The 27,387-nt window shown below is 26.5% G+C and overlaps 1 protein-coding gene and 1 pseudogene across 1 annotated transcript; both read left to right on the plus strand.

Annotated features, from left to right (window-relative positions):
• The first annotated feature begins 1,427 nt into the window (after positions 1–1,427).
• LOC149059908 (uncharacterized) lies at positions 1,428–3,036 on the plus strand (annotated as a pseudogene).
• Positions 3,037–6,807: 3,771 nt separating this feature from the next.
• On the plus strand, positions 6,808–25,791 carry LOC107170619 (membralin-like). Its single transcript, XM_089217650.1, has 12 exons — positions 6,808–6,996; positions 7,069–7,349; positions 10,118–10,251; positions 17,234–17,334; positions 17,398–17,497; positions 17,590–17,836; positions 17,930–18,020; positions 20,412–20,469; positions 20,579–20,659; positions 21,056–21,185; positions 23,300–23,399; positions 25,683–25,791. Exons 1-12 carry the CDS (start codon positions 6,808–6,810, stop codon positions 25,782–25,784), a joined length of 1,614 nt encoding a protein of 537 aa, XP_089073776.1. The 3' UTR covers positions 25,785–25,791.
• Positions 25,792–27,387: the final 1,596 nt, after the last annotated feature.

Below are 27,387 nucleotides of genomic sequence, written 5' to 3' on the forward strand. Positions count from 1 at the left end.
ATTATTAGAAGGTATTATATATTATTATTATATTTTATATTAGATATTATATGTTATAAATATTATTATATTATATTATATATTATTAATTATTATATTATATTACCTACCTATTGTAAAAATATTGATTGACAATTTAATAAAAAATAAATTGAATTTATCAAGAATTTTTTTAAATACCAATCAATTAAACCTCAAAATTAAAAAACTATTTCATTTAAAAACAAATATTATAATGACTTTTTGTTAGATGCAATATTATATGTCACATAAAATGTATAAGATTATTAAAATATTAGTATAACAGCATAATCATAATAATAATAGTTAAACATATTATTAAAAATAAAAATAATTTAATATAATATCTTAAGAATTATCTAATTATTTAGGAATCAAGGATATTCACATAACCATTAAAGTTGCTGTTCTGTGATCTACTAAAATTTAAAGCTATGAAGAAAAGTTCATTTTCCAAACAACATTTTAACTGTTTTGTTAAAAATCAGTTAAACGATTTAAACATGACATTCTAATATATTTTTAATTTTAGCATTGAACCTAAGAACAGTAGTCTAGTTAGTTCTGATGTCCCTTTATTACCATCTGATATTACTTCAACTAATTTGTCTCCTGTGCTGGACTCTAATGCAGATGACAATAGCCACAGTGTCAATTCTCAATATATGGAAAATATGCCTTGTGTTTGGAATAGTAGTGAATCGTTTTCACAACCATCTAGTTCTAGTGATGAAAGTATAGTAAATTGTGAGATGGATAAAAATTCTAATAATAATTCTAATAGCAAAAAAATGAATAATGAAACTTTTCCTGAAAAGCTCAAAAATTGGAGTATTGAATTTAAAATCAACCATAACGCCTTGCAAGTTTTACTATCAATTTTAAGGGAAACACCAACATTTCAAAATCTTCCTAAGGATCCTAGGACATTTTTAATGACACCTAAAACAACAATTATGCGAGTTGTAAAAACAGGGTTGTATTATCATTTTGGCATGTTAAATAGTTTGAACAATATTTTTAATAAACAATTATCTGTTTCGTCGATTAAGTTAGCAATAAATATTGATGGTCTTCCTTTAAGTAAGTCTTCAGGAAGTCAACTTTATCCTATTCTGGGAATTATTAAAGATTATAAGCCATTAAATAATATTGTCTTCCCTATTAGTATTTATCATGGCCAAGAAAAACCTTGTAGTTTTAATAACTTTCTAGAAGAATTTGTTTCTGAAGCTGTTGGTTTATGTGATGAAGATATTATGGTTGCTGGAAAGTTAACCCGTATTGAAATATGTATGTTATTATTTGATACAGTAGCTAAAGCAAGTGTGTTGTAGATAAAAGAGCACGCTGGTTACTACTCTTGCTCTAAGTGTACAGCTGAAGGAGAACATATAAATGGTAGAATGTGTTTTCCTGAAACAAATTTTACTAAAAGAACAAACAAAGATTTTAGAAATCAAACTGATGAAAACCACCACATAGCAGAAACTATACTGACTCAAATATCTGGTTTAGATTTAATATCAACAGACAACAGTACCCCTTGACTATATGCATTTAGTCCTTCTCGGTGTGGTAAAAAAAAACTATTAGTTGGTAATTGGATCAATGGCAAACCACCTAATAAATTTACCTCAGTGTTAGTAAACCAAATATCTGAACAATTACTATCATTTAGGCAATATATTCCAAGGGAATTTTCTAGAAAGCCCTGTTCGCTCAAAGAAGCTAAAAGGTTTAAAGCTACTGAATATAGATTATTTCTTCTTTATTTAGGGCCATTAGTCCTTAAAGATGTATTAGATACAGAGAAATATGATCATTTTATAACCTTACATTTGGCCATATCTATTTTAATATCAAATAAAGTATTTGAGTTTCAATATGTTGACTATGCTGAAAAGTTATTAAATCACTTAGTGAAAAGTTATGTTTTAATTTATAGTAAAAAGTTTATGGTTCATAATATTCATAATCTTTTACATTTATGCAATGATGTGAGAAAATTTCAAAATTTGGCTCATTGGATAATTTTAGTAATTTTCCTTTTAAAAACTAACCTAACCACTCTACTAACAGTCTAAAGGAGGTATTCTCAATAGATATGTTTAAAGCTTACCATAATCCAATATTTGACGAACCCATATCATTGCACTGACATTAAACCCAAAATTTTACAGTTTCTCAATAATTTGATGTAACAAATCTTGTGTCATTGGAGTATCATAACCATACATAATCGGCTGTTTCCAATTATTTACCAACCCTGTAAATTAATTTTACATTAATTTACTTATTATCTAGTTATAATAATTTTGATAGTAACATTATTGTATGTATCTCGAGCTATAACTGTTTGTACACATTTATGGGGCCCTATAACTCTCATTTTTTTTGTCAAAAAAAATTCTACTTGAAATATAGGTTTCATCAAAACAAATCACTGTTCATTTGTCAGCTGTGCTTATAAGATCTCCTTTCTTTAGACATAGGTACTACACAGTTTTAGATGACCTTTTAAACGGATTAGATAAACGTTTTAGTCAAGAAACACTTTTACTAATAAGTGCAATTGGACGTTTATTACAGTTTAACCTGCATGAACATGACTAAATTTTACTTTCCAATAGGTCTAATTTAAATTACAGTGAACTTGAAGCAGAACTCAGATTGTTAAAATCGTTACCAGAATTTGAAATTGGTAAAATTAACAAAACTATTTATCAGTGGTTAAATAATCTGTCCACTAATAATTTATGTAATAATTTTCAAAATATTTACAAGATATTAACTCTTTTTGTAACAATGCCAGTCAAAAGTTGCTCTTGTGAGAGATCTTTTTCAAAATTAAGTCTGGTAAAAACAAAGCTGAGAAGTTGTATGACGCAAGATCGATTGAAGTCAATGATGTTGGTATTTGTTGAACAGGAATTGGGATTTGAATTAGATCCAGAAGACATAATTGAAGAGTTCAAACATCTTAGCAATACAAAACGGCGACTAGAACTTTAATTATTTTAAAATGTTGTAACTGACACATATATATTATATAATATTATATTTATTATTTATACATGATTTTATTTTAATTATTTACATACTAACATCTATTATATGCCATCTGAAATAGGGACAACATTTTTTTTTCATATTAGTCATAATAATGACGAATTTGAAATTAACAAAAATTTTACAAAAAGGGGGAGGCTAAGGGGCTTTGGCCTGGTTGCACCCTCTGTGTCAAAGGTTAGATTAGGTTAGGCTATGGATATTTTAATTATTTAAAAAAAAATATATTGATAATATGAAGTGTTTTAAATATTTAATTAAGTATTTTATTACTTTTTATTTTTAATTTAAGCTCTATGCTTGTAAATAGTAATACTATAAAAATGTACTCCTAAAATGATTAGAATAAAAGAAAAATGTAAAATGAATAAAGAAAAAGATATGATACTTGAGGAAGAAAATAATGTTTAAAATAAAAAAATATTACTTTTGAAATGGACAAAGTAAAATATTATACCTAACAATTTTATAAATTTGGAAGATATTCGTTTAAAAAGTCACTTTGGTAATATATTATCACAACTCTTTACACCAACCCGAATTCAGCTTCTTCTTCATCCAAAAAAAAAGTTTTTCAATGGACCACAGAAGATATTTCTTCGGTGATTACTTTAAGCCCTTTTAGGAGTATATTATAAAAAACATTTTCCACTGCCAGGAAAATAATAAATTACTTATTGAGTTAAATAAATAAATACAATTATATGTTCTAAATATATTTTGAAGTCAATCTACTTTACGAACTTGGGCAGTAAAATTTCCAATTGACGATGGAATATTGACTAGTGTTTTATCTTTGATGAAATCTAAAGGTATTTTAAATTAAAATTTGTAAACAATTTTCTATGTATTTTAAGTATTGAAATATTTAAGAATATATTTAACTACAAAACAAAATAGGTACACAAAACATTTCATTTTTTTGGTTTTTTGTCAGAGGTAAAAGGTTGAATATTGTTGCTGTCAATTCGACTAGACACTTTTCTTTGTTTTACATTTGGTATCTCTATTTTTTGTGAACTACAAATGTCCAAAACTTAGTCAAATAATGTTGAATAGTTATCTTCATCAGTTCTTAAGTCAGTTAATAATTTCTTTAGTGCTTCAACAATTGATAAGGCAGCTAAGAGGTCTAGGTCTAGTGATTGCAACTTTGCGCTAACTATGCGAATTTGAATCAGAATAGGTTTTAAAACAGTTTAAGCAAATATAAAATTGAAACTTTTTAGATTGTGGATAAGTACATTTACATCATGTTGTCATATGGAGATATCAGTGTAGTAAATGAGTAATAATCGTTAGAAACATATACTGAACGCGCATGCGTCTAAAATAATAAGTTTGCAACTAGAATGAACTAGTGATCTGCCAGAACAGTTTTTAGCTGTGAAAAGTTTTGGTTTGTGGTTATTATCATTTATACTGTTAATTATCTAATATTATCTTATTAACAGCATACAAACACTAAAAACACTTTATAATTTCCTTTATTTCTCTTTTTTATAAGTTTGTAAAAATTTGGTTTTTATTCTAATATTAGTTTCTGGTGGTTATGTAAACTGTAAAATAATAATGTATAATGAATATTATGTTATTTTTAATTACCTTCAAATTATAATTTACAATGTATGTAAATTTAATTAATAGTTATTAAACAATTTAAACGATTAACTTACTTTATCACAAAAGGCTTTGGAGGATTTAATATTTATTTTAAAAGAAGTATGTACATTACTTTTGAAATGATGAACTATTTTCCATTTTATTCTCTAAACTTTGATCTAGAGATTGAATTTCAAGATCATCAAAAAGGTTAACTCTGTATTTTTCAGTGGACCTAACAAAATACAAAAAAAACATATTGTATTATTATTAAGTAGGTACTCATGTTTGTATTGTGTAGTTACTTATGGTCTGCAGAAGCAACAACAGGTTCACACAATTTTTCTATAAAAAAAACATAATATTTATATTATAATTATACTGTTAATTGAGTAATTTGGTAATAGATTTTATTGGCATTTAATCATACACAGAGAATTTTCCAGCTAAGGTGATTATTATAGGTTCATACAAACTATTTTTTTGAGGAGTAATAAACTCTTTAAGACACATATCATCAATTTTGCTATGTATACATAAATAAATACAATTTATAAAAAAATAAATGTATACAATACATGATGTATTTATGTAATTAAGAAATCATAATTTTTAAAAGCTTACTTCAAAGGAATAGCATTTGGTTTTAATACTTTTCTATACTTTATTCCTCAAGACAATATGACATTTGCAAAATGCTATGAACAAACAATCGCTAAATATAATTATTTCATGTTTGAATAAATATGAAATTCAAGTAGAATACTAAAGCAAATATTATTCCTAAAAATGATTTGTTCTTTACAGAATTAAAATGTATGGGTTTTCTATCTGCTTTTGTTTGTCCCAATTGTATTTGTTTTTCCCAGCAATCCCTTAAAATTGGAATTTTTGGGAATCGATGTAAAATAATCTTAGGATTTTTCACTAAACTTTTTCTTTTGCTACCAATATCACATCCAAAAAACTCACAAATTGGCATTTTGTGCGCGAAAATGTAAATATTATATATATATATATATACACGAGTATTTTACCTAGTGTATGTAAATTATTTTATACAGCATTAAACAAACACAATAAACTTATATGAATCTAGAATAAACAATTAATAACAAATAAATAACAAATTGATTGTATTTGTTTACATTACAATATAATACATTGATATTGATGAATACCATAAAAAAGTAATCACGTCAAACGTCACACAAAATAATGATAAAATGTAATTTGCCATAGTAAAAAGCTCGTATTATTCATAATTTTCAATCTCGTCGTGATATTAATATTACAAAATTGTATTTTTGGCGGGTAATTTAACGGCCAATGAAATGAGGCGAACCACAACTATGGCTGGGAAGCTGGGGTGCGCTAACCGGTCCAAAACTTGTATCAGTAATTTTGTGGTGCGCATTAAATGGCGGCCGGCTTGCGCGTGTTATTAATTATTCCATGATAAAGTAACGAATAATAACCTAACCACAAAATAGCTGAAATACCTGTTTACTTTATTATGAGTGCCACTACGAATTTTCAAGTTGAACCTGTTCATCGTTCTATCGTAGTCGTGTATTCGTGTTTCCATTTTATCGTTCGTCGAACTGATTGGCACCAACCTTATTATAATTATTCTGATTCCCCGAGATTAATGCGCTGCTGCCCGGCCAAATAGCTCGTTCGATTACCTACCATAATAACATCGCCGATCGTCGTCGAGTTCGGCCCATCCGTCGATAAGGGTGAGTAGGTATGCTTTTTTACTACTGATTTTTATAAAAATGTCTGTTGGCCCACCATTCACAGCATGAGTTCTGAGTACGTGACCCCTTCGCTTGTCAGGTTACCTGTAATATCAGTTTGTGTGTTAAGATCTTTAAATATGTGCTTGTCCATGACGACAAGTTCTATATTTTCGCCAGCCTTTCTGTTATGTTTCAATTTTGTTTTTTAGCTTCTAGTGGCATACAGTTGAAATGTAAGGCGATCCGAATTCTGTCTTTATAGAATTTATTGGTTTTTATTCTCTACCAGGTGGTGATGCACTGTATATTCGTCAACATTTCCTGCTGATGTTTTGTTCATTGCTGAGTTAAAGGAACTATTTTCATCATGCCCACCAACGGTCACGATCATGAAGAACTACCACCAAGTTCCTGGGATATGAGGACAACAGGAGTGAATAACAACAACCAGCCTATCTATGAAATAGACCAATTATTCTATGTAGTCTCCCTGGGGTATGCTTGGATTTTTCCAAGATTTTTTAGGAGGCTTATAGAATTTGTATTTTTATTTGTGGTAAACTTTTGTTCTATATCGAAGGTCGATGTTGAGAATTTGGATTTTAATATTTATGTTTTTTGATTTTAGGCTGTTTTGTCATTTTTTGTACTTGTTTATTCGCACATGAATTTCTTACAAATGCCGGCCAATTGTTTAGACCATGTTAAAGATGTTTGGCCTAGAGATGGTATACTCCGAGTGGAGATTATTCAAAGTTACCAACGTAGTCATGCAGAACAATCAGGAACAATCAACGAATTGTTCACGGTTGAAAAATCATATGAACGTGAATATAAATTAAAACCTCTGTATACAAGTGATGAAAATGCACCATTGTTTAACCAATACACTAAAACTAATAACCTTGAGTAAGTACCAAATAATTATTAAATATAATTATTCTAAACATGCAATTCATTTTAATACCTTTTGAAAGTTAATATTCTGACAATGTATCTATTAATTGAAAAAATTTATATATATTGATATTAAAATGTATAGAAAAGATCCTTACCTAAGTGTTAATTATTAATCAACTAAATATTTGTTTTTAAAATTAACGTTCTTTTAAACTGTTGAGTATATTATGTTTCTAGACTTTTCTTAAACTTTTGAAGTTATTTTTTGATAATTTGAATAAACTCAACAAACATACAAACAAACAAATTTATATTTTTCATACTTTTAATAAAATTTTTAGGATTGATATAGATACTATGATAAACTAAATATTTGAAATATCATATTGAACATAATTAATCATCTAAGTAAAGACTTTTTTAATATCTTTAAAACCACTCTTTAAGTGGACTTGATACCTGCATGCATTTTATCCGTCTTACAATTGTGTAAAATGGCAAATTGTATGCTCATCAGATCACATTTAGCTTCATTAGTTAAGAATTTAGAGTGAATTAACTACTTATAAAACTTAAATTAAGATTATAATTTAGTTAATCTCATAGAATTTGTATGTATCATATATTAATTTGAAAGCAAGTTATGAGTATTTTAAAATAATTGTAAATTGTTTGTACCTACATTTAAGATATTCATAATTTGAGTTAAAATTAAAATGTGACAAAAAGAGATTATTACCTAGTCAATACTAGATAATAATGTTACCTTTAAATTTTATGATAAATCAATTCACTCTAAATTTTAAACTAACTGAGCTAAATGTGATCTGATAAGCGTAAAAATTGCTGTTATGCATATTTTGTAAGACTGAGATAACACATACTGGCATCACAATCTCTGAATGTTAAATGCAAAAGTTGTATAGACAGGATACTTTTAATAAGTAAACTCTGTTATTTCGTATTGTATAAGAATTATACTATAAGCATATGGGGTGGTACTTTCAAAACTCAAACTCATCACTAAACATCAAAATTAAGTACTCTTTTAATAATATACAGGGTGATTTTTTTATCGAAGAACACTCATTATTTAAAAAAGTATGAGTGTATGAGTATGAGTGTTCTTCGATAAAAAAATCACCCTGTATATCTTAAAAAAGCTATTTCTCACTCCAACTAATGTAATATATAAACTGTTTCATGTTAATAATCTTAAATTACTACCTAGAATTCAAATATTATTATTATGTAAACATATCTTTAAACTAATGCATAATTTTAAAACTAGACTATAAGAAAAAAGTAATGTAAATCCCTCTATATGTAATAAATTATTTGCTGCAATGTCTCCTTTAAATATTGTTACTGATTTTTTGCATACTAAAAATATTAATACTGATTCTTTTTCTACATTTATTATATAAGAGGACGCACACCTACAAGCACTGTCTCCGTCTTACAAATGCGTGATGTGACAAGTTGTAAATTCTGAATAATCAATTTGATTCTGTTGGAGCATATTAACCTGCTACTACCAAATTTAGAAAATTATCTAGTTAACTTATTCATAGGTTTTTTTTTTACTATAATTTAAAAAAAAATGAGGTTAGATTAGGTAAGATAAAATGTATGAACACATTGCTTTTATTATTATTATTATTTTTTTTTTTTGAAACGAAAACTACAATAAAACTTTATATAATATATAACCTTCTTTATAATTATACTTTATACTATCATATTATTATGACCCACCAATTTAAAACAAGTTTACTTAGAGTTTTGGTTAGAAAGTATTTTGTTAATAAAATGCCTAATGTATTTAAATATTTATAAAATAAAGTACTATTATTATTATTATTATTTTTATCACTATGATTTTAGTTTTTTAACATGTGCTGGTATAGAGTTCTTTTAGTTACTTTTTTGTAATACGGTTACAACCATCAACCATCATAGCTAATTTAAAGTGTTGCAACACATCTTGGTAAATCTCAACTATTAAACTTTTGAACTCGAATTTGTAACTTATTTGATTACTGAATAATTTTTCCATTAATGATAGAAAATCTTTTTATATACAATTTTATTTTGAGTTAATTAAAAAGACGTTGGATAAAACCTATAGATAATTAATATTTAAAATAGTTTAGGTAACTTTTATTATTTTTGTATTTTAATATTTCAGTTAAAAAATTATATATCTCATTAATTATATAAATTATATAATATTTTTGCATGTATTTGATTTATTTATTTCTTATCAAATGTCTTTCAACATAATGGAAATACATAAAAAAAATTACTTAATAGAAGTAAGGAAAAAAAGAAAAAATATAGGTTGGACTTTAATTAATGTATTTTAAATATTGGATAATATAATTACGCAATAATTACTTATTAGATTATAATACATATGTAATAACTTAAGATTGATGCATAACGCAAACAATTATAATATAGATTATTAAACCATATTTAGTACGGAGGCTCATATAATATATATATATATATTTATAAAAAATGTCTTAAATGCCTTTTAAGTTTTTTAGAATATTTTAATTTTAAGTAATTATATGTAAAGCATTTTATAAGTTGCTATAATGTGTCTTTATCTATTATCTACATTTTTCTTGATTGTATAATTGTGTAAAAGTTGCTTGTCGTTGATTATAATAAATAAATAAATTTACACTAGAATATGTTTATTGATAATATCAAGTTTAAATTTAAACATATTTAAAATAACTGTATGACAAAATATTTTTTTTCAGGAACAAAGGAGAGATTGATATTGAACCATTTACAGAAGAGTTAGTTGAAAATAAATTTCAAGAAACATCTCAAAACAGCCAAAAACCGAGCTTATTTAACTATTTACCATTTTCAAATTACATAAACTTTGAAGGTAAAATATATTCCAAGTAAACATAAAATAAGAACTACACAATATACATATTTGTTGGTACTATGGAGGGGCGTCTCGATACCTTGGATAAGGAAGGGGGGGTGGTAAATAATAAAAACTTTTTTATTTATATTATAAAGTATAAAAGATCATAAAACGATTGAGCCTATACCTTTGTAGCAACACGATTGAGCATAGAGTATTTTATTATAAATTGATATATATATGAATTAATATAAAATTGGTGTTAAGGAATAAACAATGAAGTTAATTCAGTTGAGTTTAAATATTATTTAAAATTATAAATAATATTTCTAGATATTTATTTAATACTCCTCATTTCTCTAAAAATCAAATGCATATAAATTAAAACTATTTTTATTTGAAAACAATTATTCAAATCAGTTAATGTATGTATTTAAAAATATATTGATACATTAAACATTGGCGAATAAAATTGCATCTATGGATAATATGGATTTTATACTATAACTTATTGAAATATTTGTAGTTTTTTATAACTTATGGTTTAATACAGTGGCTCCCAAGTAGGATGAAGCCTGGGATGAAAACTTAAATTGGTTTGGGGATCTTTTATTTTTGTAAATAAGTACTTACTTTTCAATTTTAATGACTAATGATTGTGACGACAAATTTATCGATTATCTTTTATGCGAAAATCGAATTTCAATGCCTAGTATTAAATATCTGGAATTTCAAACGACTATTAATTTATAATTTCATTAAAATAAAAAATAACATAATAATGAAAAATCCCCGCTGCCCTAACATCAACATTACCCCCGGGGGTGAAATTATTTTTTTTACATGTTAAATTAAACAAATTAAATATAGCTTTGCTTTATATATCACAATCAGGGTTCGGATTTTATAGCATTTGCTACTTATTATAGGATAGAGATAAAAATAGCAGAGTGGGCTGTAAATTTGTTTAATGCACCACGGACTCTAAATATAAAATTTTATTTTGCTATTTTTTGCATATTTGAAGAATTTTAGAATCTTAGTGCTACTTTTAAAGTTTTGGTGCCATGTTTTGCTAATATTCTTAATTCAACGCTTTATTTTATATTTTTCATTAATCTCGTGACAAATGGTAATCATTAATGCGAATCAATAAAAATTGAAATTTTATTCTTATTTACTCAGATAATTTTGAATAGTTACGTACAAGGTACAAACGATGTCATAATTCAAGGTATCAATAGTTAATCAGTACATACAAAGTTTTTTAAATTGTATACGGAGATTTTAGTTTTTTTTATAAATATATGATTTAATAAAGATATATGATAAATTGAATAACATTTTGATTTGTATTTATTTTTATTTGTTGCTATTTTTGATTTTTTTAGGGACTATTTATAGAGCATAATTTACGGTTTTTTTGGGTCATATTATAGCGCATATTTTAGGATTTTTGATGCTATAAAATCCGAACCCTGATCATAATTATATAATTTGAAAGATTAATAATTTATCTATTATAATTTTGATTCTATATTGCTTTGAGCAGTTCAGTATAATATATTGTATGTATTTTCTAATTATTATTCTTATCTAAATTTTAATTCATAAAATTATTAAGAGGACGTTATACCCGCATGTGTTGTCTCCGTCTTACAAGTGCGTAACATTGCAAAAACTATTTCGCGCGGGAAAGAACCGAGAAAGCTACAGTTATAACTAAGAAATTAAATTTTCATCATATAAAATGGAGAATTTTGTCTATGCAATATCGTTTTTATTTTTCGATATCACTTAAACAAAAAAAATTTTTATTGTTTCATAATACATTAATTTTGTGTTTTTGAATTATGAATAACTTTTTTTGTAGTTTTGATATCGAAAAAATAAAAACGATATTGCACAGACAAAATTCTCCTTTTTACGTGGTGAAAATTTCGTTTCTTAGTTATATCTGTAACGTCCTCTTAAATCATATTTCAATTAAAATCCAAATAAGTTAAATTAAACTTAAATATGTAGAATAAATTTTCATATTTTAACATTGTGAAATCTAATAATGATAATCATTTTAATTTAAGTCTGAACACTAATTAATTTTTTTAATAATTAGATTTTTTTTTATAAAGTTAATTTTATTGCTCATCAATTGTTATCTTGATTTTCTATGTTATTTAAAATTTTATTGTATTCCATCTATTTTTGTTAAATTATTTGATACAAATATTTTAATTTGTTTTTTAAAATTAAGCCACGTATGTTTAAATATTAGTTCATTTCATATTTTACAATTTTAATTTCTGTGACAAAAAAACAGTGACAGCTTATATTATAAATAATCTTTATTAGTAAATAAATATAGGTACTATAGAAATTAAATATTTAGGATATTACCACTGGGTATCCTCCCTAATCACACGATTCATATTACTTACTTATCTGTCACTTATCAAACATATTCATTGTACAAAGATTATGTATAGATTGAAGATTTAATTCAATAAAAAAAAGATTTAAAAAAATTTATGATCTTAAGATTTATCACACTTTAGACTTCCAGTAACTGTGCATATTATACACCATGAGTTTTATTAATTAATATCTTCTTAAAATAAAATAAGTTAGATTATTATTAGTAAGTTTAAAACTTTTAGTTTTAAATGGTAAATGTTAAAATAAAATAATGATATATTTCAAACCTTTTATAAACTTACTGCCTCCAAAACTAGTAAATATAGATATAATCTAGTTTTTACAATTTAAAAAGAAATTCAATATGATTAGATCTTAATTTAGAAGTTCTCAACTTTTCATAGTACAACCGACAACCCATATTAGAAAATATTTAAATATGACAATTGCCAAATGATATTGTAATTAGTATCTAATAATAACATTGTATATTTTATAAAAAACGTATAATTATTTCAATTTCATTTTTTTGACCAAATTATTAAATATTAATTTTATTTCACAATCATCATCATAACAAATATTAATTAAAGGATATTACAAAAAGTATACTAAAATATGTTGTAGCACATATACATACAAAATATATTATTTTCTAATCATCTAAATATTTCTTTAACTTTTTTATCCGTAGAAACCCTACTTTAAAAATTTTTAATCAATAGTTTTTTTTAATTTAGTTTTTCAACAATAAGTTATTACAGCTTAACAATATTGTCTAATGTGTCATTATTAAATGTTAAATATTATTTATCGTCATTATTTAATATACAAACATTTTTCCCCCACTAGTTGCTACTAGTTAGACTTTTAAAAGTAATTTTCTTAAAAATTAAAAAAAAAAAAAAAAAATACTGAAGTTTAGCATAACCTTGAAGTGATCTCTTTGGAACACCAAGGTTCACACATTTTAAGAGATGCTGATCTGATATATGGTTAATATTAAAAAAAGCGGGTAAGTCGTGTATGTCGCTCTGCTGTACAGTAGGTTACAAGTGGGTTACTGTAATGGATGGAATTAAATTTGAATCCAATGATATTATATCATTGTATACGAAAAACGATTCTGAGCGAAGACGGTTTATCTGTCTAGGATATATTATAGATTATTAAAAATTTTCAAATCTTAGTTTTAAAAAGAAAAATTTTTATGAATTTCTAGTTTGAAATAATTTGCGAATTTTCGTGATTTTTATATATGTTGTCAAAATTCAAACTTTGAATGCTTGTAAAAAAAAAATTGTGACTACGCATTTCTTTTATTTTTCAATTTTTATTGTAAAAATATATTATGAGCCTTGTATTAAATTTTCAAATCTTAGATATAAAAAGAAAATTTTTTATGAATTTCTAGCTTAAAATAATTTCTGTATTTTCGTGATTTTTACATAATATGTTGTCAAAACTCAAACTTTGAATGCTTAAAAAAAAAATTGTGACTATGTATTCCTTTTATTTTGCAACTGCTATTGTAAAAATATGTTAGGAGCCTTGTATTCAATTTTCAAATCTTAGAATTAAAAAGGAAAACTTTTATGAATTTCTATCTAAGATAATTTGAATATTGCCGTAATTTTTACGTATTTAGTCAAAATTTGAGATTTAAATGCTTATAAAAAAAAATTGTGACTATATATTTCTTTTATTTTTCAATTGCTATTGTAAAAATATATAATGAGCCTTGTATTAAATTTTTAAATCTTAGATATAAAAGGAAAATTTTTTATGAATTTCTAGCATAAAATAATTTACGAATTTTCGAGATTTTTACATAATATGTTGTAAAAATTCAAACTTTGAATGCTTATAAAAAAAAATTGTGACTATGTATTTCTTTTATTTTTCAACTTCTATTGTAAAAATATGTTAGGAGCCTTGTATTAAATTTTCAAATCTTAGAATTAAAAAGAAAAACTTTTATGAATTTCTATCTAAGATAATTTGAACATTGCCGTAATTTTTACGTATTTAGTCAAAATTTGAACTTTAAATGCTTATAAATAAAAATTGTGCCTACGAATTTTTAATATTTTTTAACTTCTATTGTTACAATGTGTTAGAAGCCTTGTATTAAATTTTCAAGCTTTTCTACCGAACAAATAAATTTTTATCGATATTTATAGAAAAAAAAATTAATAAAGTTGAAAAATTTAAATGTCAGTAAACAGCTCAAAACAAATCTAAATATTTTGAAAATTTTATCAAATATATAACATGCCTATATAAACATTCAGTCGAAATTTCAAGTATCTGTGGTAATTTGTTTTAGAGTTACACCAAAATAAGGAAATCGCTAAAAGTGAAAATCCAATGTTGTAAAAATTTAAATTTCAAATGCTCATAAAAATTTAATTTGAATTTCAGGTGAAATTTTTATTTGTGATAAAGATTGAAAACTTGTAAGGAATCTTGTATTAAATTTTTAAATCTTAGATTTAAAAAGAAAATTTTTGATGAATTTCTAGCTTAAAATAATTTGTGAATTTTCGTGATTTTTACGTATTTTGTCAAAATTCAAACTTTGAATGCTTATAAAAAAAAATTGTGACTATGAATTTCTTTTATTTTTCAACTGCTATTGTAACAATATGTTAAGAGCCTTGTATTAAATTTTCAAGCTTTTCTGCCTAACAAATAAATTTTTATCGATATTAATTTAAAAAAAACTAATAATGATCGAAAATTTGAAATGCCTATGAATAGTTCAACCTAAGTCGAAAATTTTTGAAAATTGCCTGGTGGATAGGATATACTTATTTAAACATTAGATGAAAATTTCATGTATCTATGGTCATTTGTTTTAAAGTTACATCAAAAACCAAAATCGATTTTGTCGAAAAATGAGTGTGCGTAAAATTTCCCGTTTTTCCCTTAATTTTTAGTTTGTTTTTCTCAATTATTTAAAAAAGTATTAAGAATTTTGTACTTTTGACTCCCCAAAGTACCAACTAGATTCACTTTCTGATCGAACGAGGTACTGAAGTCGAAAATCGAAGCATTTTTACTGCCCCAAAACGTGATGACAGACACAAAAAAAAAAAAAAAAACAAAAAAAAAACACACATCATGGTAAAATCAATACATTCATCGCTCCGCTCAGAATCTAAAAAATAAAAATATTTATATAATTTTATGAGACTTATCAAAAGTTAAATAATGACACTGAGTGTAGGAACCTCTTTATTTAATACTTTGTCCAGCAACAAATAGTTTTAAGTACTTATCAATAGGTGTTTATTTAGTATTAATTTTTTATTTTTTTTTGTTTGGTATATTCAATCTGTTCCTTTAGAAACAATAAAAATATTTGATAACAGAAAATAGATTATATGATGGGAGAAGCCACCCAGTGGTACACTACCCTTATTTGAGATTTCATTTTTTTTTTTGTATACCAATAATTTAGGTTAAACAGTGAGAATGACTTGATATCATTTTCTTTTGAGTTCCTGGTATGAGAAGGAAGTTTTGAATGGAATCGTTTGTTAAAATTTGATGCTTCTTCATGGACTGTTTTGATTTTTAGATCGTTATGTAAAGTAAGTTTTGAGATGTAGGGTGGAGAATTTGTGATTTTATGAAGGATATTTTTCTGGAAGGTTTGAATTTTATTAGTGCTGGAGTTTTTGTCATTGCCCCAAAGCTAAAGACTATAAGTCCACATCAGCTTGAATATGGATTTATAAATTAAAAGTTTCGTATTTAATGGATGTATTTGTTGTTAGAAGTTTTAAGAATGCGAAGTTGAGCATTTAAGGTGAGTCTTTTAATTTTAATGTGATGTGACCATGTGAGTCATCAGTCAATTGTTAGATCTATATATTTAGCTGTTTGAGAGGAGGGGATTTGATTATTGTCTAGCTACATCATAGCACAAGGAAGAAGGCGAAAAGTGAATGTTGTATGAAGTGATTTGGATTAGTTAACTTTGATATGCTATTTTTTATACCAAACAGCCATGAGGTGAAGATTGAAGGAAGCTATATGTATTCTGGAGATATAATATCATAGTCTTGTCATTGGTAAACTCAGCAACTATTGTTTTTGGAGAGATGCATGTATGTTGTATTATAATGGAGAAAGAATGCCCCCTGTGGAATGCCTGCACTAATTAATATTAAAATAATTATATTTTTGTCAATGTATACTAACAATTTTTTCAAACTTTATTTTTAGTATAATATTATTATGTTCAATGGGAATTTTTCAGTAGAGTCTTAAGATGAAATTATTCTTAAATTCATATTCATTTTAAGTATAGAAAATTAATTGTTACTTTAAGTTATTATAAATAGTCCTTTACTTTAATTTTTCAAAAAGTTTCAAAAATTATAATATGGTTTTATTATAATTGAATAATTGACAGTCCCTATAAAATACTTATTCTTAGTGTTAAAGATTATTTTATCCAAATCAAAAGCTCAAAGGCTGTTCACAATTGGTATATCTAACATATATTTTCATAATATTTCATTTTATTTATATTTATTTTTTCTTTCCTGGTTTTTTTTTTTTTATTTAGATGAAAAAAAAGAAATTTTTAGCACTAAGGCAAATCGTCATACCACCAGTAAATCAAATTTTTCGCTAGAAGAAGACTCGGCACAATTTTGTTCTACCAAGGTACTTGTTCTATTATATTTTAATTCCCTTTTATAAACATAAAAATATAATAATCTTTTTCAGTATCCACTAAACAGTTCTATTAGAGGTGTATTGGGAATCAATAGTAGTTCATTATTCCAGTCGACAAGTACTGAATCACCTCCGATTGATGAAAATGACGGTATATATATAATATATATTTATTTTACAAGTTGTAAAATGAGCTTGAATGAGATTTTTCAATGAAAATGCATACATTTTTTTATTTTGTAGTAATATTTTATGAGAGTTACATTGTTGAATATTCATTGGATTGGAGATTCTTGTTTATGTCGCCCAACACTAGAAATCAATTAGGCATTCCTGTTATGCTAGTAACCTTAGAGCCTACTCAGAACAAGTGTTTTGGCGATTCAATTAGTCAGTTTTTCTTGAAATTTTACTATGGCTACGATGGTTTACTGATGTCTTCCGTTAAATCACTAGTTGAAAAAAATGAACAAAACAAAGGATTTATAAGGTAAAAATTCTCTCTCGAAGACCTAATGTTTTGTTGTAAATAATTTTAATTTATTGCTATTATGTAATTAATAATAATTATTTATCATTTCAGATACGTCATTACTGAGAAATATTACAGATTTATGAACATTGAGATGTCTAGAACGTCATATATTGCATCATTCTTTGTAATGGTTATATTTGTGAGTATAAAATTATTGATTTTTATGTACAGTTAACCAAAAAGGGTATGATTTTCAACAACCCTATTATGAAGTGGGGAATATTATTGGTATCGCAACAAGGTAAGAGATTGTGGTAGCAAAAGTAATCTTCTTATTACTTAAGAGTAAAGGTTCGTAAGTAAGGGTTACTGTAATGAATGAAGTTAAATTTACATCCAATGATATTATATCTTTGTATACGAAAAACGATTCTGAGTGGAGACGGTTTATCTGTCTAGGATATAATATTATAGATTATTAAAAATTTTCAAATCTTAGATTTATTTTATTTTTCAACTGTTGTTGTAAAAATATGTTTAGGAGCCTTGTATTAAATTTTCAAATCTTAGATATAATAAAAGAGTAATTTTTTATAGTATTCAGCTTTTTTAAATCACCTCAAACTACTACTGACTGGCACGTCAATAAGTAATTTATTTCAATTGAAAATCAATTTGACTCGTTTAATTACTCGTGTAAAGTATATAGTCGGTAAAGTATATAGTCAATATATGTGATATACTATGATCCATTTGTAATGAACTAATGAAATAATCGCAATATCTATATTTTGTTTCATTTTGCACTATTGGCACTCGTATAGTTTATTGCATTATTTATTATATAAACTAATGCAATAAAGGTACCTAATTGTATGAAGGTTGAACTTCTAAGTGAGTAAAAATAGAATTTTATTACAAAATAAGATTATAATTAATCATTTGTTTTATTCTTTTGTTTCTTAGGTTTTATAAGGTATCAATTTCCATATAAATGATGTTATTGTTGTAATCTAGTTTATATCATAAAATCAATATGAAAATTCTAAACCCTAGATTTATAGCCCTATATTCTACTAATCATATTTTTGTGTGTAAATGCGTCTAATACTTCACGTATGTGTACCTATACATAAACAAGTAATACTTAATATAGATTAGGTATATAAATTTAAAAAAAAATAATTATTAAGTATAATAATGTAAATAAATTAATATGAAGGTAAAACACTGATTTGGAAAAGAATTTAAATTATACATGGTTGACGAATTTATAACGTTACCGTAGTATCCGATAATCTAACGCAAATTTTGAATAAGGTTGGCACTGCACATTGTACTATCAACTAAAATCTTCATGGTTTTAATTAACTCTATAATATAATAAACTATCTATTCAGGTATTTATTATTATTTTTAGTTACCTGATTCGTTTAAAAATCATTTTTCAACGTTTTAAATCTAAAATAATTGATTATTTTTTGTGTTGTAAAAAAATTTGTATTCACAATTTTCAGTTACAAAATTAATTTTATAATTGCGTCTTTATTCCATAGATATATTACAGAGTGTCAGAGTAAACAATGAACTGGTGTGTAGATTCTAAAATTGTCCTCAAATTCGACAGAATTAATATTGTGTGTTATACTTTATACTACTGGTAATAGAATTATAAAAATGCTTGGTAAATGCATATTATTATTGTGTTGAACATTGTATGGTAGTAAAGTTATTGTTTATAATCATAGGTACTAGCATAAACATATTTAATTATAGCCGAGGCTGTTTATTCCCATGTTTTTTTTGTTACTTTAGTTTTGTTATCTTTAATCAATATCTTTTTTTAGTTTCCCTCGGTATGGTCATTCGATTTTAAATCATTTAAATGAGTATACATGTTTACAGAATTTTGGTTTTAAAGGATATTTGGAATATTATTACGTACTGAAATTAAATATTTCATAATTACTCGTACTTCGAGGACGTTAGATAATCTTTAAAATATTTTTGTAAATTTCTATAAGTATCATATTTTTTATTACTTATAGACTATATATATATATATATATTATATTATGTGATTTTATTCTTGAGTTAGATACCAAGGAAATGTGTGTACCAATATATGTATTATAATGTATTACTTATTTTTTATGATAAGTTATTTTTAGATTGATGTTCACTTTAATAGTGTAAAAATGTTTACCAATAAATGACAAAATATTAGGTATACTGCAGCTGGATGCTGGTATTGATATAGTTGTAACCTAATATACATACATATTACATACACATATATACACATACAATTATAGATTTATCATAATACGAATTACAACAAAGGTTAATTTGAAATTTTTTTATCACCTAATTCTAATAATTGCATTAATTAAAAAATAAGTAACTTTAAATTTAAAAACGTGTAGGTATAGTGTGATCTCATATTTTTACAATTTTAAACTGTTTTTTTGGCACATTTAATTTTTGATAACTTATTTGATACATTTATAATATAGTATAATAGTATATATAATATATATGTATGTATGTTTATTGAAATTAAACGGTTTGTATTTTTTTTTTCTTTCAGACTGCATTGATTTCAGTCCTCTCGAGATACACACACTATCATATATTTGCTTTACTAGGTAGGTAATTTATATTATTATTATGCCGTAAACAAATAAATATACAGTAACTATTATTACGTATAATTTTTTTACATTTTGTTTATTTATCGCTGCTTATTTTTTTCAGAGGATTTATGGCAGCTATTTATTTATCGCCGTTCGTTCACTTTCCAAACGGCGCCTTTTTTGGCCATTATGGCTCTGGTCGGTGAGTAAAATAAATAACGACAATAATGATAGTAATAATCCGTCCGTGTGATTTTTCGTCTCATCCGAATATTTTTAAAACATTTAAAACCCTGTCAGCTTATGCGTCATCGGAGTTAAGTGACGCTGCTGACGTTCGTTTCCCGAAAACATAATTTTATGCATTAACAATTAAGAACTTAGTCAACACGATAACACTGTGCCGTGTCCTGCACTCTTTCAGTGTGTATGCGGTAATAATAATAACGTGGATAGTTGGGACAATAACATGGGGGACCCCCACTGGGGGTTATCGTGCATAAAATAGCTTTAGATAATAGATGTCGGATGATAATATACGTTCAGTTCATTTATTTATTCAATTTATAATAAATAATATTATTTAAATTCACAACAGGCATAAGGTCCATGATGTTGACATTTTTCAACGACATCAACACGACATTGTTTGTCATATTGATCGTGTGGATAGCTGATCGATACATCTCCGTAGTATGCCATCCGATCACGAAAAGGCATTTGCGAAAGTGAGTACTTATATAATATAAAAGCTATTATTATTGTCGTCGTATCATATATACCTATATATCCTAAGGCAGGGGGTCTTAGTAAGCAGATTGGGTGGTTGGTACTTCAGAGAGAGAGAGAGAGAGAGACAGGGGGTATGGATTGGCGAAGGAATTACACGAGAAAGTTGTCTTGAACACGACTGCCAAGCCCGGATTAAGATAGTTTTGAGCCCGGGGCCAAACAATTTTAGGGGTCCATAGGCCATAACCATAATCAAAATTTTGGTGACCCATAAATAAAAATAATTAAGACAAAAAAAACTATATTTATTAATTTTTTAAATTTTTTTTAAATACCTACAAAAATAAAAAAAATTATGAGTATAAATAAGTTTTTATTGATTTTTGGGCAGCAAACTTTTTAATTATATCATCGGTATTAAATACCTCCAAAACATCACTCTCTGAACACAAAACCATAAAACTATTTAAAGTATCTTGAGAAGAGCTTGTTCTATATTTGTTTTTTATTCAAGCTAATTTAGAGAATGCTCTTTCAGACGAACAATCTGCAATAGGTATGCTTAGATATATTTTAATTGCAGTATATAAATTAGGAAAAGAGAGTAATAGATTTTTTTCATTGAAATGCTTCCAAATATCTAGCAGATAATCTTGTGTGTCATCATATGAAGGTTTACTGATAGACCAATATTTTTTGAATTGTATAATTTAATTTTGTATAGTATTGTCAATATCTTTTTTATACAATAAAATAAAATTTTCAAGACTCTTATTAACTTCTTTTTCTTCATCGTCAGTATCTTGTGGTAAAACAACTTGTAATTTTCTGATGAACAAAAAATTGTTTTTTAGAAAATTATAACTTATAAGCTTCAATTCGCTTCCCTAATTGTGAACAAAAACTATTTATAATAACATTATAAGTCTCTATTCTAAACTTGTCATAAACATTTAAAGATACGTTAATAATAATGATATAAGTTTATATTATCATTGAAAATCTTTGTATTTTATCTTGTATAATATTATATATATATATATTACAGTACATGTTTCTTTTGATTTACAAAATATACTGTTATAACTAAATCCAAATATTTCTGATTTAATAAAAAAAAGTACTGTTCGCCAGGGGCCCACTATTATTTAATATCCGTTATGGGCCCAGGGCCATGACCCTCCCCCCCTTAATCCGGGCTTGACGACTGCACCACAGTTTTACATGAGGTACGGAAAATAGGAGGAAGGATGAAAAAAGGGTCCATTGCATGATGAGGAAATACGAACGTGACACTGCAGATTCTACGGGGATTCCATTGACCGCCCGCCAGAAAGTGTAATTAATATATCAGAATTGCACTTCCACCCACTTTCACTCCCTCAAACAGGTATTTACGCGTGTGCGTAAGTCTGCCGGTCGTCTCTTAAGGTGCGTTTACAATGTTTACATTATAGTCTAAACGCGAACGAACACGAGCGAATCATATACCGAATTCAGTAGTGAAAACGGTTTGCCGAACGCTAGCGAATTGGCGCCGAACGATTCGTTCGCGTTCGGTGACGCTCGCTCGGGTGGCGGAAAACGCTCGTTCAATTCGAACGATATTCGACTGTCATTTCTGATTCATTCGTGTTCGTTCGCATTCGGACTATAATGTAAACGCACCTTTACAGAAGTATTACTCAATGGCTAAAAATAAAACTGTCTGATATAAATACAGCCATACAGGGTGTTCACACCCTCAATATAACTTATTTTCAATTTAATTTATAATAGGTACCTAATTTTTGGCGTTACCTGAACTCGATATGAAAACAATTTAATCTTTTTTTTTCGTGTTTTTTAACCGTGTTTTAGATAGCCTGATTTATTGAGTTAATTTATTTAGGTATTTTAAAAGTTGAAATCACTCAGCAGTTATATTAAGTATATCATTCAAATGATTGTGTTTACCTATAGGTACTTTTTGAAATTTAGGGTAGTGGTGGATAGTGTTTATACAGCTATACATCCTGTATAAATTATATTGTAATATTTATAGACGCATATGTATACTAAGTATATTGTATATTTGTATAAATGTAAATCGATTATGTATCTGTTCCAGGTTTTTCTATCTGTACCAATTTTCGTTCTACGCTTACCATAATCGGTTCGACGGTCAGAATAGCAATTTCGCACTCATCTGTTCGTCTCTTTTTACTCTGGTAATATGATATAGTTTTTTTTATTGTAATTTTTGCTTTACAACAGGTTTCACGATGGATTAGATAATAATGTGTTGTTGTATATAAACCATGGTCTATTTTACATTCTATTAGCGTTATCGATTGATTTTGGTTCGATATCTGCGGGTAATATAGTGTTGTTATAATCACTATAGGAGTTTTGTTTTTTTAATTATTCCGTTCAAATTCCAATGGGGTGCTTCACTGAAAATCAATTAATTTTAGATTCTGAACGGAGTGATTACAATGATGTGTGTTATTTTATTTGTTTTTTGTTTTTGTGTCCGTGTACAGCATAACTAGTCGAAATAATGCTTCAATTTCAAACTTTGGGGGTGGTTTCCGAAAGAAAAGTGAATATCCTTGGTGCATTATACAAGTTAAAAGTAAACATTTTCCAACAGTTTTCAAAAAAATCGAGAAAAACAAAAAAAAAATGACAGAAAAACGGGAATTAGTACGCAAAACTAGTTTTCAACCAAATCGATTTTTTTATATGGTTGTAATTCAAAAACCAATCACTGTAAATACTTGAAATTTTCAACAAAAATTTATTTTAGTGTTATCTATATACAGTTTAATTGATTTACAGTTGATTTTTTACCAATGAAATTTTCGATTTTTATGAGAATTTTTTTTGAAGTGTCGGTTAAAAAAATTTGGATGACTAAAATAACTTGAAAATTTAATAAAAGGTTCATTATGAGTTGTTCTTATTGTAGCTAAAAAAAAAAAATTAAAAATCGTTAGTCACAATTTTTTTTCATAAGCGTTTATAGTTCAAATTTTTACGAAATCTGTCGAAAACGTGAAAATTTGCAAGTAATTTTGAAGATGAAAAATCATAAAAATTTTTTTGTTTATAATTAAGATTTAAAAATATAACACTAAGTTTTCCATAAGTTTTCCTTCAAGTAGCTATAGAGAAAACTCGAAGCATCATAATAGGAAAAATTTTAAGTGCGTTTGAATTTTAAATTTTTACGAAATAGCGTAACGATAACGATTTATCCTCAAACGATTTTAAATATTTGTAATTATTCAAAAAGTATAAGTCGTAGATACTTGAAAATTTCTCAAGTTATTTAGATTGACATTTTCTTTACATGGTTTAATTTTTAAAATATTTTGACTTTTTTTGAGATATTTATAGACAATTTTTCTGAAATTTTTTTTGAAGTGTCGATAAAATTTTTTTGGCCATATCAAAATAATTGAAAATGTAATACAAAGTTCCTCATAAGTTATTCTTATAGTGATTAAAAAATTATAAGAATACACAGGCACAATTTTTTTTTATTAGCATTTGAATTTCAAATATTGACAAAAATTCGTCAAAACCATGAATATTTGCAAATTATTTTGTAGTCTAAAATTCATAAAATTGTTTGTATTTATATCTAAGGTTAAAAAATTCAACACTAAGTTTCCATAAGTTTTTCTTCAAATAGCTATTAAGGAAATTTGAAGCGTCATTATAAGAAAAATATTTTGAGCGTTTGAGTTTTAAATTTTTATGAAATTGCGTAACGATAACGATTTATCCTCAAACCAGGTAGGTATATGTATATATCTATGATAATATAAGGTATTATGAATTATGGTAACTGCATGCAATGTTTTTGGAAAAATTGGTTAACTATACCTTATGCGAAATGCGTCCTAATTGAAAAATAAAATATTTGTTTCAAAATAGAATATATGACAATATTTAAATATAATATATCCTAGACTGACAAATCTCCGTTCAGAATCGTTTTTCGTATACAATGATACCTATCGTTGCATTCAAATCTAACTTACCCTAGTCAAAGGTCCACCCCACCACCTAATGTACAGCAGAGCGACATCCACTTATCCGCTTTTTTTATTTAATCTTTTTCAAAAATTAAAATATGTCAATTTTTTAATTACTCTGTTTTAATACATCTTTTTATAGGATTTTGAGGAATAATATAAAGTGGTCTAAGGTTAAAGTGGTAGTGCGCCAGTAATGTCGGGTTTGACGCATATTTTGTTATGAATGTGATGTTAACGTCGTGTTATTTGCCAATCATATTTATACAGATGGTCAACCGTAAAATTAAAACCCATTTTCACGGCCTTCTTCACTTTTTCTGAGCGTTGGTGCACGTACTTTGATTATTTATTTATATTCTGCAGTATACTTGCGAGTTGCATAATCGTTGACCCGGACGCGTTTCTACAAAATATATGAAATTTTAAACATGTTTAAACATTTTTTTCCTGTCTTTTCCGCAGCATTCCCTGATTTACTTTTATCACCACTATGACCTGCCGTATGTGCTACAGCGAGCTCAAATGCAGCAGGCGATGTTCCAGCGGTTACAGCATCAACATTAGCACCAGCACCAGCCATCCAGTGGGGATCCATTGTCCCCAGCCAACCAACAAAACACTCCTTTACAGCCTACGCGAAGGCCTTCCACGACGCTCGACGTGACCAGAAATGTCGATTCGGAAAACGTTACAGCAGCGACGCCCACAACTCAATAGTGCGCTTTATACTCGCGATGAGCTGCCAAACTACCTATCACCTATACCTTACATACCCATTTTACTTATCTTATAATACTTAAATTACAACAACAGCAACAATAACAATGTTTATAGGACAATTGTTACTAATGTTCCTACTACCTACAGTTATTGTAAACAGTTTTTATAATGCCGAGCAGATTATATTTTATTATAATTAATAAATTTACGCCCTATAATCTGTGATACATGATACACGTGTGATAACGGTGGTGACGAAGACAAAGACAATTAAAACAATGTATATAATACATAAATATTTCAGGAATTGAAACGGCGGCGGCGTACGTATAGCGATCGTTTAATAATTTAATATTATTATATTGCTTTTGTTATTATTATGACCATTATTTTGTACTTTATGTTTTTTCTTCGGAAAATGGTTCGTGCGAGATCTTAATCCATCGTTTATACGATAAATAATAATTTATTATTATAGTGATAATATTATGTTTATCGTTATTCGTTTGTGCAACCTCGTTTGTGTGATTGTGGCGATGAACGTGGCATCGGAAATTGTAAGTGGTGACGGAGCCCGAGAACGTTTTTCTTATTAGTTATTTTAGGATTACATTCGTTTTTATTTTCACTCTACCTAGTTTGTAAATTACGATTGTATATATTTTTTTGTTCTATAGCATTTGTAATTAATATACATATATATACATATATTAATTATTATATGCCATTTATTATTTTAAAATATTGATATTATATAATTATAATACCGTTGTACTATAAGATATCGTGCAGTGTATATGTTGTGTATGACGTGTACGCAAGTTTTTCGGACATTTAATTATGTTATGTAAACATGTACGAAGTTTATTGTATTGTTCAATATGATTGTTTTCCATCTGCATGCTTTACACTAAGATACACTTAATTTCCTTGCCATCCACTCGATTTTAACATTAGTATATACAGTAAGATAATTGAATAAACTTATAAAATAATTTTTAAATTACATTGCATGTAACCTCGATTATCCGAACTAATTCAATCCCAATTGTGGTCCCAACCACACCGGTTTGGGATAGACGAAAGTTCAGATAATGGAAATTTAAAATAATATTATTTGTACTATGAATATAAAATTATGATTGCATATTATTATCGACTTATTATACGTAATTATTATTATACATTAGGTACATATTGTGTTATATTACTCATTATTCATGTAAGAATACTACTAAATATTATAGACTTATTATAAATGTTTGTATTATTATTTGCAACTGATCGATGTACATTTTTTTAATACTGGAATAGAACTGATTTTTCTATACCAAGTTTGACCAAGATAAAAACAACAAGCTTTAATAATAATTAAAGGAAATACTTCTTTAGAAGCCTTGTGAGCACGAAGTTCAAAATTTAATAGTAAGAGCGAAGGCTGGAATAC

Source organism: Diuraphis noxia, unplaced genomic scaffold (assembly GCF_037042655.1).
Source record: "Diuraphis noxia isolate RWA-SAM2 unplaced genomic scaffold, SU_Dnox_SAM2 contig0001, whole genome shotgun sequence".
Lineage (NCBI taxonomy): Eukaryota > Metazoa > Arthropoda > Insecta > Hemiptera > Aphididae > Diuraphis > Diuraphis noxia.